Source organism: Trachypithecus francoisi, unplaced genomic scaffold, assembly GCF_009764315.1.
Source record: "Trachypithecus francoisi isolate TF-2019V2 unplaced genomic scaffold, Tfra_2.0 Lachesis_group19, whole genome shotgun sequence".
In the NCBI taxonomy this organism is placed as follows: Eukaryota; Metazoa; Chordata; class Mammalia; order Primates; family Cercopithecidae; genus Trachypithecus; species Trachypithecus francoisi.
In genome coordinates, this window is record NW_022681464.1 from 47,147,858 (window position 1) to 47,163,765 (window position 15,908).

The following is a 15,908-nucleotide window of genomic DNA, read 5'->3' on the forward strand; positions in this document are numbered from 1 at the left end:
TGCCTGTAATCCCAGCTACTCAGGAGGCTGAGGCAGGAGAATCACTTGCACCTGGGAGGCGGAGGTTGCCGTGAGCTGAGATCGTGCTATTGCACTCCAGCCTGGACAACAAGAGCAAAACTCTGCCTCAAAAAAAAAAAAAGGAGGGGAAGGTAATTGATCTCCCAGTACTTACCATCTTGCAGTGAAACAATCATAGTAAAAAACAGTGATGAATTTTATGAAGTGGAAGAATCAGGGTGCTAAAGAGCTTACACCTGGGGAACCTAATCTGGTTTAGGGACTAGGAAGGTTCACCTGGAGGATGACCTATAGGATGAGTAGAAGTTAGCCAAACGGAGGGCAGAAGCGCTCCTGGTGGAGAAAACTGCATGTGGTAGGGCCCGTGAGCAACAGAGAGGGAGTATATTTATACTGTGCTTGGAACATACTGGGCAAAAGTGAGTGTGGAGAGAAATAGGCAAGACTTGTATCTATAAAAAGTAGTGTCCAGTGTTTCAGTTTTATCTTACAGGTAATGTGAATAGGGACTAATGGGGTCAGATGGATCTTCCATAGATGTGACAGGTATGTTGGAGGGAAACATGGTGGGTTCAGGGCTTGGATGCTGTGAAGACAGTCCAGGTAGGGGAGTACGTGGCTTTGGGATAGTAGTAGCAGTGGCATGGAGGTAAGTGGACAACTTGAGAATAATTGAGAAGTGGAATCAATAGGATCTGGTGATTGATTGGATAAGAGAATTGAAGGAGAAGGAAGCAAGTGTTAAAATGATTTCTAAGATTCTGGCCTAAGAGTTCAGTGTGTAATTTCAGTGTGTGTAATTTCTTGAGATAAGGAACTCTGGGAACAAGGCAGATTTGGGTAGAGTGTAGCAGCACGTGAAGGGAAGTTAATTTTGGTCATGCTGAGATACAAGTGTCTGCAAAGCTTCTGAGAGCCAAAAACACTGTCTCAGAGGCACACTACTCAGCCTTACGGGAGATGAGAGCACCTGTCACGTGATCAGATGGGTTTCACAGGTACTAGACAAAATTCTTGGGTCTAATAGTCAGATCTTAGGCAGGGCCAGCATTAGAGAAGGAACTAGTGTTACTCCCGTGGACTCTGCAATTCCAAATGTTACCATCTGAGTTGCCAAGGAGATCTTATACCTTCTGCCTTCCTAGATTTTTGATGTCTGCAGAGAGGCTTGGTCTTCAACAGTGCCGTCCAGTAGAACGTGCTGCCATGGTGGGAAATGGTCTTAGAGATTTTCATGGTTTTTTAAGCTGTGAAAGCTATGAGCCCTATTAATGGCACATTTTATAGAGGCTTCATGAAGTGTTGGGCTTGTTAAGTAAATTTCAACCTCAGCTGAGCAGAATGAATATGTAGACATAAGCCCGAAACGTAAAAAGGTGTATCATTGGCCAGGGGAGGTGACTCATGCCTGCAGTCACAGCACTTACTTTGGGAGGCCGAGGTGGCTGGGTCACTTGAGTCTAGGAATTCAAGACCAGCCTGGACAACATCGTGAAACCCTTTTGCTACAAAAAGTACAAAAATTAGCTGTGGGGATGGTGGCACACGCCTGTAGTTCCAGCTACTTGGGAGGCTGAGGTGGGAGGATCACCTGAGCCTGGGAGGTCAAGGCTGAGGTAGGTCAAAACTGTACAACTTCACTCCAGCAGTGTCAAAAAGAAAATCCTAAAACATAAGAAAAGAAAATGTATTTCATAAATAAGATTCGAGTGAAAAGGTAAATAACTTGCAGTTAGTTCTGAAAGAAAATACAGGCAAATAGAAATTACCTAATTTTGTTTTTTTTTTTGAGACAGAATCTCACTCTCACCCAGGCTGGAGGGCAGTGGCGCAATCTTGGCTCACTGCAACCTCTGTCTCGCGAGTTCAAGTGATTCTCTGCCTCAACCTCCTGAGTAGCTGGGACTACAGGCTCCTGCCACCACGCCCAGCTAATTTTTGTGTTTTTTTTTTTTGAGACGGAGTCTCGCTCTGTCACCCAAGCTGGAGTGCACTGGCCAGATCTCAGCTCACTGCAAGCTCCGCCTCCCGGGTTCACGCCATTCTCCTGCCTCAGCCTCCTGAGTAGCTGGGACTACAGGCGCCCGCCACCTCGCCCGGCTAGTTTTTTGTATTTTTTAGTAGAGACGGGGTTTCACCGTGTTAGCCAGGATGGTCTGGATCTCCTGACCTTGTGATCCGTCCACCTCGGCCTCCCAAAGTGCTGGGATTACAGGCTTGAGCCACCGTGCCCGGCCAATTTTTGTGTTTTTAGTAGAGATGGGGTTTCACCATGTTGACCAGGATGGTCTCGATCTCGTGACCTTGTGATCCGCCCACCTCAGCCTTCCAAAGTGTGGGATTACAGGTGTGAGCCACCACGCCCGGCCTGTTTATCTTTTTCTAAGTAGTATCACCATTTAGTAGACAGGAGACATTTGCCAAATTAGCCGATGTTTGATGTACTTATTTGTATTTGTGAGTGAAAATACTAAAGCAGATCTAGCATTGATAGTGATGATAGAAGTGCCATGTGTTTTTATAGGTTACAGGGCATTTTTATATGTATTATGAAGTTTGAATCCTACCCACCACCTTGTAAGTAGGGGAGACACATTTTCATTAACACTATTTTACAAATGAGGAAACCGAGACCAACAGAGTGAATGGCTAGTCTAAGGTCCAGAGTCAGGGCCAGAAACAAAGTCTTTTTTGTTCATTCCTTTCATATACACTCTCATTGAGGATCTTATTTGGCTCCTCCTGATAAGAGAACCTTTAGATAACCTTAATTGTTTTTATTTTTATTTTTTTTGAGGAGAAGTTTTGCTCTTGTTGCCCAGGCTGCAGTGCAATGGCACGATCTTGGCTTACCGTAACCTCCGCCTCCCCAGTTCAAGCGATTCTCCTGCCTCAGCCTCCCGAGTAGTTGGGATCACAGGCGCATGCCACCACACCCAGCTAATTTTGTATTTTTAGTAGAGATGGGGTTTCTCCATGTTGGTCAGACTGGTCTCGAACTCCCGACCTCAGGTGATCCTCCTGCCTCTGTCTCTCAGAGTGTTGGGATTACAGGCATGAGCCACCGTGCCCGGCCACCTTAATTAATTACAATATTAGCTTGCCTCAGGTAAGAAAAAAAAATCTAACTTTTTCAACATTTCATAAGCAGCAGGGACTGTATTAAGAGCTGAAGGAGCTCACAGCACCTAGGATATGGACGAGGATGGTAACCTGCTAGAGATGGCAGCACGTACCTGCCTGGCAGGGCAAGAAGTGTCAGGTGGGAGCTGATGATGTTTGAGCATTAGTCTTGAAAGACAGAGGGTGTTCAGCAGGCAGAGAGGAGGCAGGAACAAAGACAAGGGCACGGGGTTGGGCCTGGTGAGGTGGTGGCTGGGGAGGCTAAGGCAGGGGAGGGGCAGGCCAGCAGGGCAGGCAGATTTTGGAGAGTGCTGCTTGCCAAGTCTGGTCTCCATCCTGGCAGCATTTGGACTTTCGCAGGGTCCAGTAGAGTTACAAGGTTGTATTTACCTTTTAGGGAGATGCCTTTGGCAGCTGTGTGGACGGGGAGCAGGGACTCAGGGATGAACGCAGTAGCCCACGGTGGTGTGGAATGTGGACATGCACTGTGGCGTGGGATGAAGAGGGACCAGGGAGACTTGTCTAGGAGGCACTAGCCGTAGGTCACGTGAGTCTTGGTTTCTGACCTGGCTGATGGTGGTGCCACTCGTTGAGATGGGAGTGAATGTGGTCAGCATGGTTTATTTCAGACATACGTTTGAGGTGCTTGTGGAACATCCAGGTTGGGATGTGTAAAGGCAGATGGGTAGAATAGCTGAGATTAGTTGTCTGTTGCTGCACGACAGCGTTATCACTCAGTGGCCGAAACAGTACAGATTCGGTATTTCAGTGTCTGTGGGTCAAGAGTCAGGCCAGACTGGGAAAGACTCCACTTCGGCGCTCACCTGGTTGTTGGCAGCACTTGTGTTCCTGCCACAAGACCCTCCCTTGTGTCCTCACAGCATAGCATGGCAGCTGCTTCTGCAAGGCCTGAAAGCGGGAGAGTCTTCTCATAAGGCAGGTGTCACAGGCTTGTGCCTTGCAGTCACACAAGTGTCCCACCACCTTGCCACGTTCCTTCCCCTGGGTGGAACACAAACCGTGGGCCCCACTCACACTCATGGAGAGGAGCCTTTACGAGGCCGTGACCACCAGGAGGTGCGGGTCATGGGGGCTCTTAGAATCTCTCTGCCACAGTCCTGGTGTTACTCCCACTTTATGGAGAATTTCTTGCTGAAGGTCAAGTTACAGCCTGGATTCAAATACGTTCTGGCTGCAGCGTGTGCTCTTAGCTCCCTCTGTCCTATTTCTGGCCTTTGGTAGAAGGTCCTGAATCGCAGGGGATAGATTTAGGAATTACTGGTTTATAGGTACTGAAACCGTGAGTGTAGAAACTTCAGTGTCTGTGTGAATCATCTGGGGATCTTGTTAAAATGCATATTCTGGCCGGACGCAGTGGCTCTCGCCTGTAATCCCAGCACTTTGGGAGGCCGAGGCAGGTGGATCATGAGGTCAGGAGATCGAGACCTGGCTAACACAGTGAAACCCTGTCTCTACTAAAAAATACAAAAAAAAAAAAAAAATTAGCCAGGCGTGATGACGGGCGCCTGTAGTCCCAGCTACTCGAGAGGCTGAGGCAAGAGAATAGCGTGGACCCGGGAGGTGGAGCTTGCAGTGAGCTGAGATCACGCCACTGCACTCCAGCGTGGGCGACAGAGTGAGACTCCGTCTCAAAAAAGAAAAAAAAATGCATATTCTGATTGTATAGGCCCCGGGAAGGGGCTGAGATTCTGAATTTCCCAGAAGTTTCCAGGCTACTGCAGACCACACAATAGAAGCAAGGATGTGGATGAGATTGCTTAGGGTGATTGGATGGGTGAGAAAGGTCAAGGAGAGAACCTTGAGGTGTGTACCAGCTTGGTAGATGTTTTAGGAAGAATGTTGCGGTGAAAAGAAGGTCAAGCACAAAACGCTGGAAGCGCCACTGTTTTAGAAGAAGGTAGTAGAAAGGTGGGATGGGGAGATCTCTCCAGCCGGTCTCCTGCACTCAGGGTAACGTGCTGCAGTTCTGTCCAGGATATTCAATCTTAGAAGAACCTAGTAGAAAACTCTGATCTACCACTGCCTTCATTATCCTCTTATTCTGTGTTTATATGTGAAGAAATAGAATTGCAAAGATGAAATAGCCTTTGCATAGTTTCCTTTTATTATCACTTAACTCAATTCCTGCTGAGCGCAGTGGCTCACACCTGTAATCCCAGCACTTTGGGAGGCAGAGGCAGGTGGATCACCTGAGGTCAGGAGTTCGAGACCAGCCTGATCAACATGGTGAAACCTCGTCTCTACTAAAAATACAAAATTAGCGGGGCGTAGTGGTGCACACGTGTGTAATCCCAGCTACTCAGGTGGCTGAGGCAGGAGAATCACTTGAACCCAGGAGGCGGAGGTTTCAGTGAGCCCAGATCGGACCATTGCACTCCAGCACAAGAGCGAAACTCTGTCTCAAAAAAAAAAACGGAAAACTGAAAAAACCTCAATTCCTGTTACCAGCTTTACTTTTTTATTTACACTCAAATACTTAGGCAATGCATTACTCTTTTCCTAAGAAAGATGTCAGTGGGTAATAAATCAAGACCTTATTCTTTTTTTTTTTAAATGAGTATTTTAATTCAGTTTCAAAAAATGGTACATGACTTTCATGAGAAAGTATAAAATTAAGAGGCTGTTCTGGAAATCCAAGAAAAAGAAATAACCATTAATATGTTCAGTGATAATTTTCTGGATTTTCTTCTTGTATCAAAAGCTATATATTTTCTCCTCAAAAGCAGCTGCTCCAAGAACTGACTAGCCCTCTTTATCTCCCTCTAGCTGGGACAGACTAATTCCCCTCCCCCCACTTCTCTTCTTTCAATAACACTGCATAGGTCTTAATGGCCTGGGCTCTCACCAAAGAACAGAATTGCCCTTTAAGCCAGCAGCCCACAGGCAGTGGCACCCAAAGCCTCATCCCCCATCCTCAGGGCAGAAGCCACAGAGCTGGCATTGTTTCCAGTGTTTCAGGAAGAAGGAGCCAAAAGCTGACCCTCAGCACAAATTAGAGCCCAATATGGAGAGAGAATAACTGCTTCTAGGCCGAGAATAGGCAAGCTGTGGGCAAAAAAGGGGAGTTTTTGCAGCCACCCCATTTTTAGAAACGAGGAAAACTAGACCCTTTTCCACGATTATAATCTACAAGGTAGTCTGCTGCTCAGCGGGGATCTGAAAGTACAAAAGGATCTAAACAAATAAGGAGAACTTTTCCCAGGCTGGAGATAGGAATGACAAACAGAAAGATGGGTGAATGTTATGTGTAGGAAGATGATACTGGGAACCTCCGTTCTTCACATGGCTGCCAGCCCCATGGAGGACATCACGGTAAGAACCAGGACGACCGCTCCAGACTGGTGTACGTGGGGAATCTTGAGGCCTTTTCCTAGGTCCCACATCAAGTGTCGGATCCCATTCCAGGTGTGATACGTGAGAGGGAAGACGAGTGCAAACTTAGCTGTGTGGATCAGTGCTGGCCCCAGACACAGGGACTTCACGAGTTCCAAATAAGACTGAGAGTTCCCAGGGAGTAGCAGGGCCGACATGCCAAAAAGAGAGACCCCTGCGCTCAAAGCAATACCAGTGCCAGGCGGCAGATGGACATCACCATGGGAAGAGACCAACTGTAGATAGTGATGTGGGGAGACACAGGACGGTTTGAACCTGTGTTCTTATTCCAGAACCGCTCTTACCTCTTCTTTTGCCGTGGTCCCCAAGGGAACAGCATTTCTGATACCCAAAGTGGGCTTGGAGGTAATGACAACCCACATGTCTCAGCAAGAGTGCAGCCATCTTGGGTTCCTTTTTTTTTTTTTTTGCAATAGAGCCTCACTCTGTTGCCCAGGCTGGAGTGCAGTGGTGTAATCTCAGCTCTCTGCAATCTCTGCCTCCTGGGCTCAAGCCATCCTCCCACCTCAGCCTCCTGAGTAGCTGGGACTACAGGTGTGCACCACCATGCCCGGCTATTTTTGTATTTTTTGTAGAGATGGGGTCTTGCTGTGTTGCCCAGGCTGGTCTTGAACTATTGGGTTCAAGCATTTCTTCCACTTCAGCCTCCCAAAATGCTGGGATTACAGGTGTGAGCCACTGTGGCCAGCCAAGACCTTATTCTAGTTAAATTTTTATTAAACTATTTCAAGCTCAATATACTTTATCAAAGGAGGAAACATGGGAGGTTGTATTAATTTCCTAGGGCTACCATAACAAATTACCACACATTAGGTGTCTTAACACAGAAATGTATTTCCGCAGTTCTGGAGGCCGGAAGTCTGAAATCAAGGTGTTCGTGGGGCTGGGCTTCCTCTAGAATCCTTCCTGGTCTAGTCCGGCTCCTGTTGGCTCCAGGAGTTCTTTGCCTTGTGGCAGCATAACTCCAGTCTCTGCCTCTGTGTTCACGTGGTCGCCTCCTCTGTGTCTTCATGTCTCTCCTCTTCTTTTTTAAGGATACTTACTGCACATTGGATTTAGGACCCACCCTAAATCTAGGATGTCATTCTGAGGTCCTTAATTACGTTTTCAAAGACCTTTTTTTGAATAAGGTCACATTCACAGGTTCTGGGGGTCAGGACTTGGACATATTCTTTTGGGGGACACTATGGAGCCCACTACAGAGGTGAGCACGACATGACTGTGAGCAGTATGAAAAAGGTGAGATGCAGTGATGTGTGCATTTTGGTACATTTTATTTCTAAAATGTTTAAATTGTTTCTTTTTCCATTAGGAAATATGCAAAAGCTGAAACTCTTATGACAGTCACTGATCCTGTTCATGATATTGCATTCGCTCCAAACTTGGGAAGATCTTTCCATATTCTAGCAATAGCAACCAAAGATGTGAGAATTTTTACATTAAAACCTGTGAGGTGAGTTTTCGAAGCATTTATGAATTTGAAAATACTCTTGCCTCCTGATTACCTTTGTTTGTGGAGGAGAGAGTAGAGGTAACTATGATTTGGTTTATATTTCTGCTCTGGAAGTTTTACTTAAAAATGTAAACTCTGAAATATTTTTTAAAAATGGTCTTTTACAGTTACTTTTAAATTAATGTCATTTTTGAAGAATGGACTATTTAATGAACATTTTATATATAAATATGTCTTTTTGGAAAGGGGAATTGAGTAAGGAGTAGATTTATATTCTCTTAATTGTGCTTTATTTAGGCTAATACTAACAATTCTCTGAATATAACTGATATTCTATAAATATTTAATGACAAGTGGCAGTCTATTTAGGGAAAACTAAATTAGTATTGATACAGTCTTGTGAATAACATATTTAACTTTAATTTTGAATTGTGAATTTCAGTCTTTTCTTTCTGTTCTTTCATTCTTCCTACTTGCTGCCCTGCCTTTTTTTTTTTTTTTTTTGAGGCAAGGTATCGCTTCATCACCCAGGCTGGAGGGCAGTGACTTGATCTTGGCTCACTGCAACCTCTACCTGCCAGGTTCAAGCAATTCTTGTGCCTCAGCCTCCTGAGTAGGTGGGACTACAGGTGCCCACCACCACGCCTGGCTAATTTTTTATTTTGTATTTTTAGTAGGGACTGGGTTTCGCCATGTTGGCCAGGCTGATCTTGAACTCCTGGCCTCAAGTGATCTGTCCATCTTGGCCTCCCAAAGTGCTGGGATTACAGGTGTGAGCCACCGTGCCTGGCCTTGCCCTGCCTTTTTAAATTAATTATTGTCATCTGTTTTATTCCTCGGCCTTGTGTGGGAGAATAAAATCATCCTGTTTTGTTGTTTCTTTGTTCCATGAAACAGTCACTGAATACCGTTTATGTGCTGGGATCACTCCAGGTCTTGGCGAGTTAAATGGAAATGACATTGGCCCAGCTCAAGGGCCAGGGGGTGTGGTTTATGGAGATGAGTACATTATTATAAAGTGATGTGGTGGGGAGACCACTTGTATTAATTTAGAATTTTATATATGTGTGTGTGTGTGTGTGTATGTGTGTATTTTAAAACTTTGCTTAGAATGCCTCAGAAAATGTTTTTTATTAACAGGAAAGAACTGACTTCCTCTGGTGGGCCAACAAAGTTTGAAATCCATATAGTGGCTCAGTTTGATAATCATAATTCTCAGGTCTGGCGAGTGAGTTGGAATATAACAGGAACAGTGCTAGCATCTTCCGGAGATGATGGCTGTGTAAGATTGTGGAAAGGTAAGATTTCAGTGGAGGGGTAATTGTTGGTTTATATTTCTGCTCTGGAGTTTTTACTTAAAAATGTAAACTCTGAAATATTTTTAAAAAATGGTCTTTTACGGTTACTTTTACTGTCATATTTATGTTATTTCGAACATCAGTTTAGTTCATAGCAGTTAATCACTGAATTGTTTTTCAAGTTATATGGAACAGAGCAACTTTTAAAACTAAAGTAATTACAACAGAATATGCAATATCTCCAATAAAAAGATAGCAGTTGTCATATATGTGCCTTACATGACTGCTCTACAAACTCAGGCTAGGACTATAGTCGCTCTTATTTTATCAAATAAATTACTTTAGACAATCAGTCCTCAATAGGAGAAAATTCAGTATCTTCTCTGCTTTGTCTGTGCAGCTTGCAAAAGTTAAGAGCCTTGGGGCCCTGATTGTAAGTTTTTTGCAAGTGCCAGGGTGAGTGAGAAGGTGTGGACAGTTGACACTGACTGTGGTCTCTGTAGCCTGGTTCTGCACTTCTCTCTGGATGATTATCTGTTGGGCAGACATTTCTGTGATTTGTGCATCACCATAATGAATGGTGTCCCATACTTAGCATTTAAAATTATAGCTGTCTTAGGTTATTTACCCTTTAGCAGTTATTGTTTCCCAAAGTGCAGTTTGGGTAAGCTTGAGGGCCTCCCATGTTCGATTTTGGGCTTTGGCAAAACCAGCTCAGACCTTCCTTTCTTCAGTATAATTTGATTTCAAGGGCTTTGCTGTCATTTTCTGCCTCTGGGCTTCAGTCGGGACCACCTTGCCACGCTCCCCAGCAGGCTGCTCAACTTGATTTTCTTGGGCTCATTGTCTTCAGAGACCAATTTTGCATTCAAACTAATAAGGCCATTTTAGATAAGCCACTCAATCTTCAAAGGTTTTGTTACCTACATCCATTTCAGAACACATTAGGTACCCATATAACTTATACTTGCATAATTAAGAAGACAACTTCATGACCTTATATATATATGTAAGTGAAATGCATTATAATGAAGACTTTAATATTATAATGGAGATTTTAATATTAATTTCATAATGTGATAATACGGTAGCTCAGAAAATTGTCTCTGCTAATATCTGTAACATGGATGGTGAAAGCTTTATATTTTTAAAGTTATTGATACTTTGAAAACGTCTAAAAATTTGTTAATACTAAGATAATGTGTCTTTCATTTAAAAAGTGTCTTTAATGTTTATCCTGAAAGAAAGGTAGCCCCTAGCCTCTCCCTCATTTCTTTAATTGTAGTTTAAGGACATGGGGACAGACTTGTGCCCTTAGGCACTGGTATTGATCACGTTAATGTATTCGATTATTTTCCTTTCAGCTAATTATATGGACAATTGGAAGTGTACTGGTATTTTGAAAGGTAATGGGAGCCCAGTCAATGGGAGTTCTCAGCAGGGAAACTCAAATCCTTCCCTAGGTTCAAATATTCCAAGTCTTCAGAATTCATTAAATGGATCTTCTGCTGGCAGGTAGGCTGTTTCATGGGAAAACTAGAAATTCGCTTTGTTTTAAATCATTCTGGTAGCTGTACTTAAGGTGGATGATTTCCTGGATTATATGATGGAGTGGAAATGTTCACGTGTGATTATATTAGCATTTAAGGATTCATTTCGTTAGCTCTGTATTTGGCTACTTGGCCATAGTATTTGCAGGTAGGTTATGAGGCCATTACATCATATTCTGAAGCTTTAGTGGTCTGTGGGTAGAAATGTTACAGGTTTAAGATTCAGCTTCACTTCTGCAACAGTGAGAGGCAGATTATCTGGTTTAATAGTGAGGGTTTTAGTCTAAATGAACATTAGTGTTTTTTACTGCTTGTAGTGTGGTCTTTGCATTAGGTCAAACTGAAATTTTAAATAAAATACATTTATTAAGGCTTTTTAGAAGAGAGTACATTAAATTATTTGGCTTTTGTGTTTAAAGTTTAATGGAAATAAGAGGAAATAATAAAACCTGAGATTGATTTTTAGAATATTTAGCATATGTTACATTCTTGTGTATCATAATAAGGAATATTTGATGTCATCTAAAGAGTCACCCTTTTGTTTTCATGTTCAAATTTTAAATATGTGAATTTGTAAGATAAAATTATTTTAATATGTCTTTGTGAATAATTTGGAATAGAATTCAGGAAACGTCAAAACACAGCCTAATGGACTGTCCTGTGGTTATCCTGTTGTTATCCTAAATAAAAGAAGAAAATTGTATTTAAAATTTCAACTATTTTTATATTGTTATGTTTTTATAAAGAAGTCCTGCTTTTGATTTTGAGGTTTTAAGTATGTGCATCAAAACAATTTCAGGTTACCATGGAAGATACCAGATTATAAAGATTATTTCATGAAACAGATAATATTAGAGTTGATTTTTTAAGGCTGGTTCTTGGTCACTGCCTGTACTGCATATTTTCTTTTGTAAATAGCTTCTGTTTTTTGATCTGTATTCTTATTGTGCCAATAACCATCTGTGTTAGATCTGTGATGCATTTCCCTTTTCCATTTGTATTATGTCCTTTAACAGAAAGCACAGCTGAGTACAAGCTAACTGGAGTAACTTTGCTGTTTTGCTGCTTGTTGCATGCACACTGGAATGGAAAGCGAGCTCCTTTCCCCCTTCCCCAGCGCCGTTTGACCTCTCCCAAGATACACCAGCAGCCTGCTTACTACTAAACGCAATCCAAAAGGCCTTTAAAAATACAGTGTATTTTTTTTGTATTAGTCAGTTTATTGACACTATTTGAAACTTTTGAAATATAAATGGAGAGGCTTTCTGTTGAGACGTTGTCACCAAAACAATTTTTTGAAATATTCCTGAAACTAATTTGGGTTTCAAGATTAAAAGGGTTGTTACCATTCTTATCTAAGTAGTTGGGAGGAGGGGAAATATCACTTTATTTCATTTGGAAAATATAGACATATTTCTTTTGCTTTCTTAAAACAGCTTAAAATGATGAACTTTTATAATTTTAATTTGAAGATTGAATAAATATTTTTTATAAAGATTGTTTTGAGTGATTTACTTTTTGTAGAATTGTTTTATACATGATATTCAGTACAACTCTGTCATTTCCTTGTAGTATTTGAAGAATGTTAGTAAAGGAGTGAATTAGTAAAGTAGTGATAGTGAAAGGAAAGGAACTTGACTGTAGCCAGGTTAAGCATTTGCGATTGTTTCATTTACAATTTGGAAGATGGAAACACTTTTTTATAAGTTTTTAATTCATAGTCACTAAAGAGATAAATGTTTCTTATATACATTTGTATATTTTTATGGTGTTATTTATTCCATGGCTTAGTTTCCTTCAAATCGAAATTTGGACACACACTATTAAGAGAAGCCATTAAAATTTTACTAAAATTGTGCATGTACATTAATATCAGCATTCCATGTCTCAAGATTTTCTTAATTGAGTTGGCTGTTTAAATTAGTTCATATCCTGTAAAGCTCTGACCTTGATAACAAAGGTATAAATATTTAAGCTTGCTAAAATGTGTAAGTATCACTGGTAAGTTACAAAATGGAAGAAGAATAACAGTAGGGCACAGTCATTCTGTGAGTCCTTTCACTTATCAAAATTTGGTAGCTATTCTAAGGCTTTTGCAGAAAAATAAGTGTTCAATGTTTGTAGTTCTTCAAACGCATGTTGCAGTAGCCAGCCATACTGTGTGCGTTCCCAGTGTCATGTATGCACTAAAAAAAATGTGTGCTTGCTGCTGTTGTGAGTGAACCATTGCTTGAGAGAAGAAACTGACTAGATTTGTAAATGTACAGAATAGCATCAGATATTTCTGAGAGATTAGAACATGTTTTGAATTTATAAAATTAATGTTTTTCTTTGTAACATTTATATTGATTTTTTTTTGACATTTTAAGTTTAACAGATTGTATTCCTTTCAAGTTTCTATATTTGCTTAAGCAATCTTGATTTGAGTAAGGGTCTTGATTTGTGCTATTATGTTCTGTTAGTTTTGGCATGAACATACTAAAGCTTTTTTTTTTTTTTTTCTAGCATGTGTTTTCTCCTCTTTGGTTCTCTTTGTATTTACTATTTTCTCTTTTTCTTGTGTTTTTTTTTTTTTTCCTGTTTTTGTTTTGTTTGGTGTTTTGTTCCTGTCTTCATTGTTTCAGGTATTTCTTTCCCCCTCTGGATTCCCCACGGGCTGGATCGAGATGGTCCAGTTATGCCCAGCTCCTTCCTCCTCCTCCTCCTCCTCTGGTAGAGCCCTCTTGCGATGCTGACACTGCCAACCTCCAGTATCCTCACCCTCGCAGACGATATCTCTCTCGGCCTCTTAATCCCTTACCTGAGAATGAAGGGGTTTAAAACACTGATTTAACATTGAAAGGCCTTATTCAAGTGCTTGTAAATGCTTTCATTTCTGGCTGCTTTTTGTTTTTCTTCACTTTCTTTCAGAAGATTTTTCTAACTTAGGGTCTGTCTTGCATGTATTACAACTGGAATACGGTGTTTCGAACCTAAATCTGTTTGTGCGTCTCCATCAAAGGAACGTTTGCTTCACTGGGTGATAACCTTTGATGAAATGAGACATGTCCAAGTAACGTTAACTGTGAAGTTACACACAGTAGCTGACTTCAAAGTGCCTGTTTTGTAAATTTTATTTTGAACTGTTACCATAGTCTTAAGTTGTGTATGCTTTATCAGACTGGCTAATGTGAAAGCATATTCTTATGAAGTTGATTCTGTCTTTGAGATCTTAGAAAATGGATTTCATTTTACAGGCTAATGTTGCAACCGACTAGTATGTAAAATAAATCATTCCTGTGTATAAAGCAGCAAAACCCAATGTGGAGTTTTTGGTCTTTTTTTTTTTTTAAAGGAAATTGCCTTTCACTACTTGGAATTACTGTTTAAAGCTTTTGTAATTATTATCCAAGTAGGTTCTGTAATAAAATATATTTTAAAATACACAAATCTCTTGCCTTACAAAAACAGAATGTATTTTATTTAAGATAGTTGCTAAGGCTTACTCTCCTTTCACTATCTCACAAAAAACGCAAACAAACAAAAATTAGGAGATGTGAGCAAAAATACTACATTTATTTAAAAGGTAGAAAGTCAGTATGTAGACTAACATTTAGAATGCACAGATGTTGACTTTCAACCTAGTTAGTCAACATTAGAATATTTTCTAAAATATTTTAAGATGAGAATGTACTTGATAGAAATTGTGGTAAAATGGTTAAAACTAGTAATATGCTTGTTGTTTCAGTTCTGTCAGGAATTGTCAAGGGTTTAACCTCTTATCAGGGCTAGAGAGAGAGAGGTGTTCTGAACATTATGTCATGGGTCTTATCAGGTAATCACATAGGTGACATAATTGTTATAACTATCCTAATTTTCAAAGACGCCTTTCCTTGAATACTGTCATATCTCTAGTACTTCTTAATATGCAAAGGATTAAGAGCTATTCGTTTTATTTTTTTTTTTATTTTTTAAGACAGGGTCTCATGCTGTTGCCCAGGCTAGAGTGTAGTGGCATGATCATGGCTCACTGCAGGCTTGAACTCCCAGACCCAAGCGATCCCCTGACCTCAGTCTCTTGAGTAGCTTGGACCGCAGGTGCACACCACCATGGTCTGGCTATTTTTTTTAAATTTTTCGTAGTGAGGGGTCTCAGTTTTTGTCCAGGCTGGTCTCAAACTCCTAGGCTCAATCCGTCATCCCACCTTGGCCTCTTAAAAGTGCTGGGATTATAGGCGTGAGCCACCTCACCTAGCCTATTCATTTTAGTTTAAGGAACATGGGAGTTTTATTGTCTAATCATCAAAGTGTTTTGTCTCTAAAGTTAGCATTTCTATGTAAATATCTCTTTCAGATAATTCTCAAAGGTCTTCCTCTGGTTAATTGACTTGCTAGGCTTGTAGCCTTATGGAGGATCAAACCAGAAATCTTAATGCTGAATCTAACTCAGAATGAGAAGGCATGTCTTTGAGCTTTCAGTCATAGAGGTACCTGGGGTAAGAATGGGATAATGAAATTGAGACCATTCTCCAATTTAATGTAGTGAATCCTGAGCATCTACCATGTGCAAGATACTGTATGTAAAAAAATAGAAAGGTAGTGTGCACACAAACTTACACTCGTGGGAGAAGGCATTTCTAGAATTTACAAAAGGTAATGGCTTCAGCTTTGTAATAATGGTAGAAATTGTATAGTAGGCATAAAAGACAAGTTATTTGAGCTGGCAGAATTTGGAAGGGATGTCTGATTTCAATAGGTAAAAGAGGGTAGGGGTATGTTTACAGAACAGGATATAAGTAACAGTCTGGTTCATTTAGGGAACTAGTGGGACATAAATCTGGAATCATACCTTGTGGTTACATGGGAGAAGGTTTTGAGTATTGGTGGCTGAGGCATACCACTTTAAGCAGTTGGTAAAAGGGGAGCTGAGAGATGTCTGAACTTAAAACTGGATAGGCCTCACTTCTAATTCCCTGGGAGACACCCTGGTCATGGGGCCTCTGTGGGCTCTACTCAGTGTCTGAAGAGGTTTGGAAATCACGGTGGGAGTTCTGTTGCTCCTTTCCAGTC

The 15,908-nt window shown here is 41.2% G+C and overlaps 1 protein-coding gene and 1 pseudogene across 2 annotated transcripts in view; one reads left to right on the top strand and one right to left on the bottom strand.

The window, feature by feature from the left end:
- The window catches only part of SEH1L (SEH1 like nucleoporin), a 39,093-nt gene extending 24,933 nt beyond the window's left edge, over window positions 1–14,160 (top strand). The window contains exons 6-9 of one of the 2 annotated variants that reach the window (XM_033178413.1): window positions 7,871–8,011; window positions 9,152–9,309; window positions 10,674–10,824; window positions 13,484–14,160. In XM_033178413.1, coding sequence (XP_033034304.1) covers window positions 7,871–8,011; window positions 9,152–9,309; window positions 10,674–10,824; window positions 13,484–13,679 — 646 coding nt within the window. In that variant the 3' untranslated portion in view covers window positions 13,680–14,160. Of the gene's footprint in view, window positions 1–7,870; window positions 8,012–9,151; window positions 9,310–10,673; window positions 10,825–11,875 lie in introns of both variants that reach the window. The other variant, XM_033178414.1, reaches the window with a different exon arrangement.
- LOC117064188 lies at window positions 6,444–7,013 on the bottom strand (annotated as a pseudogene).
- Window positions 14,161–15,908: the final 1,748 nt, after the last annotated feature.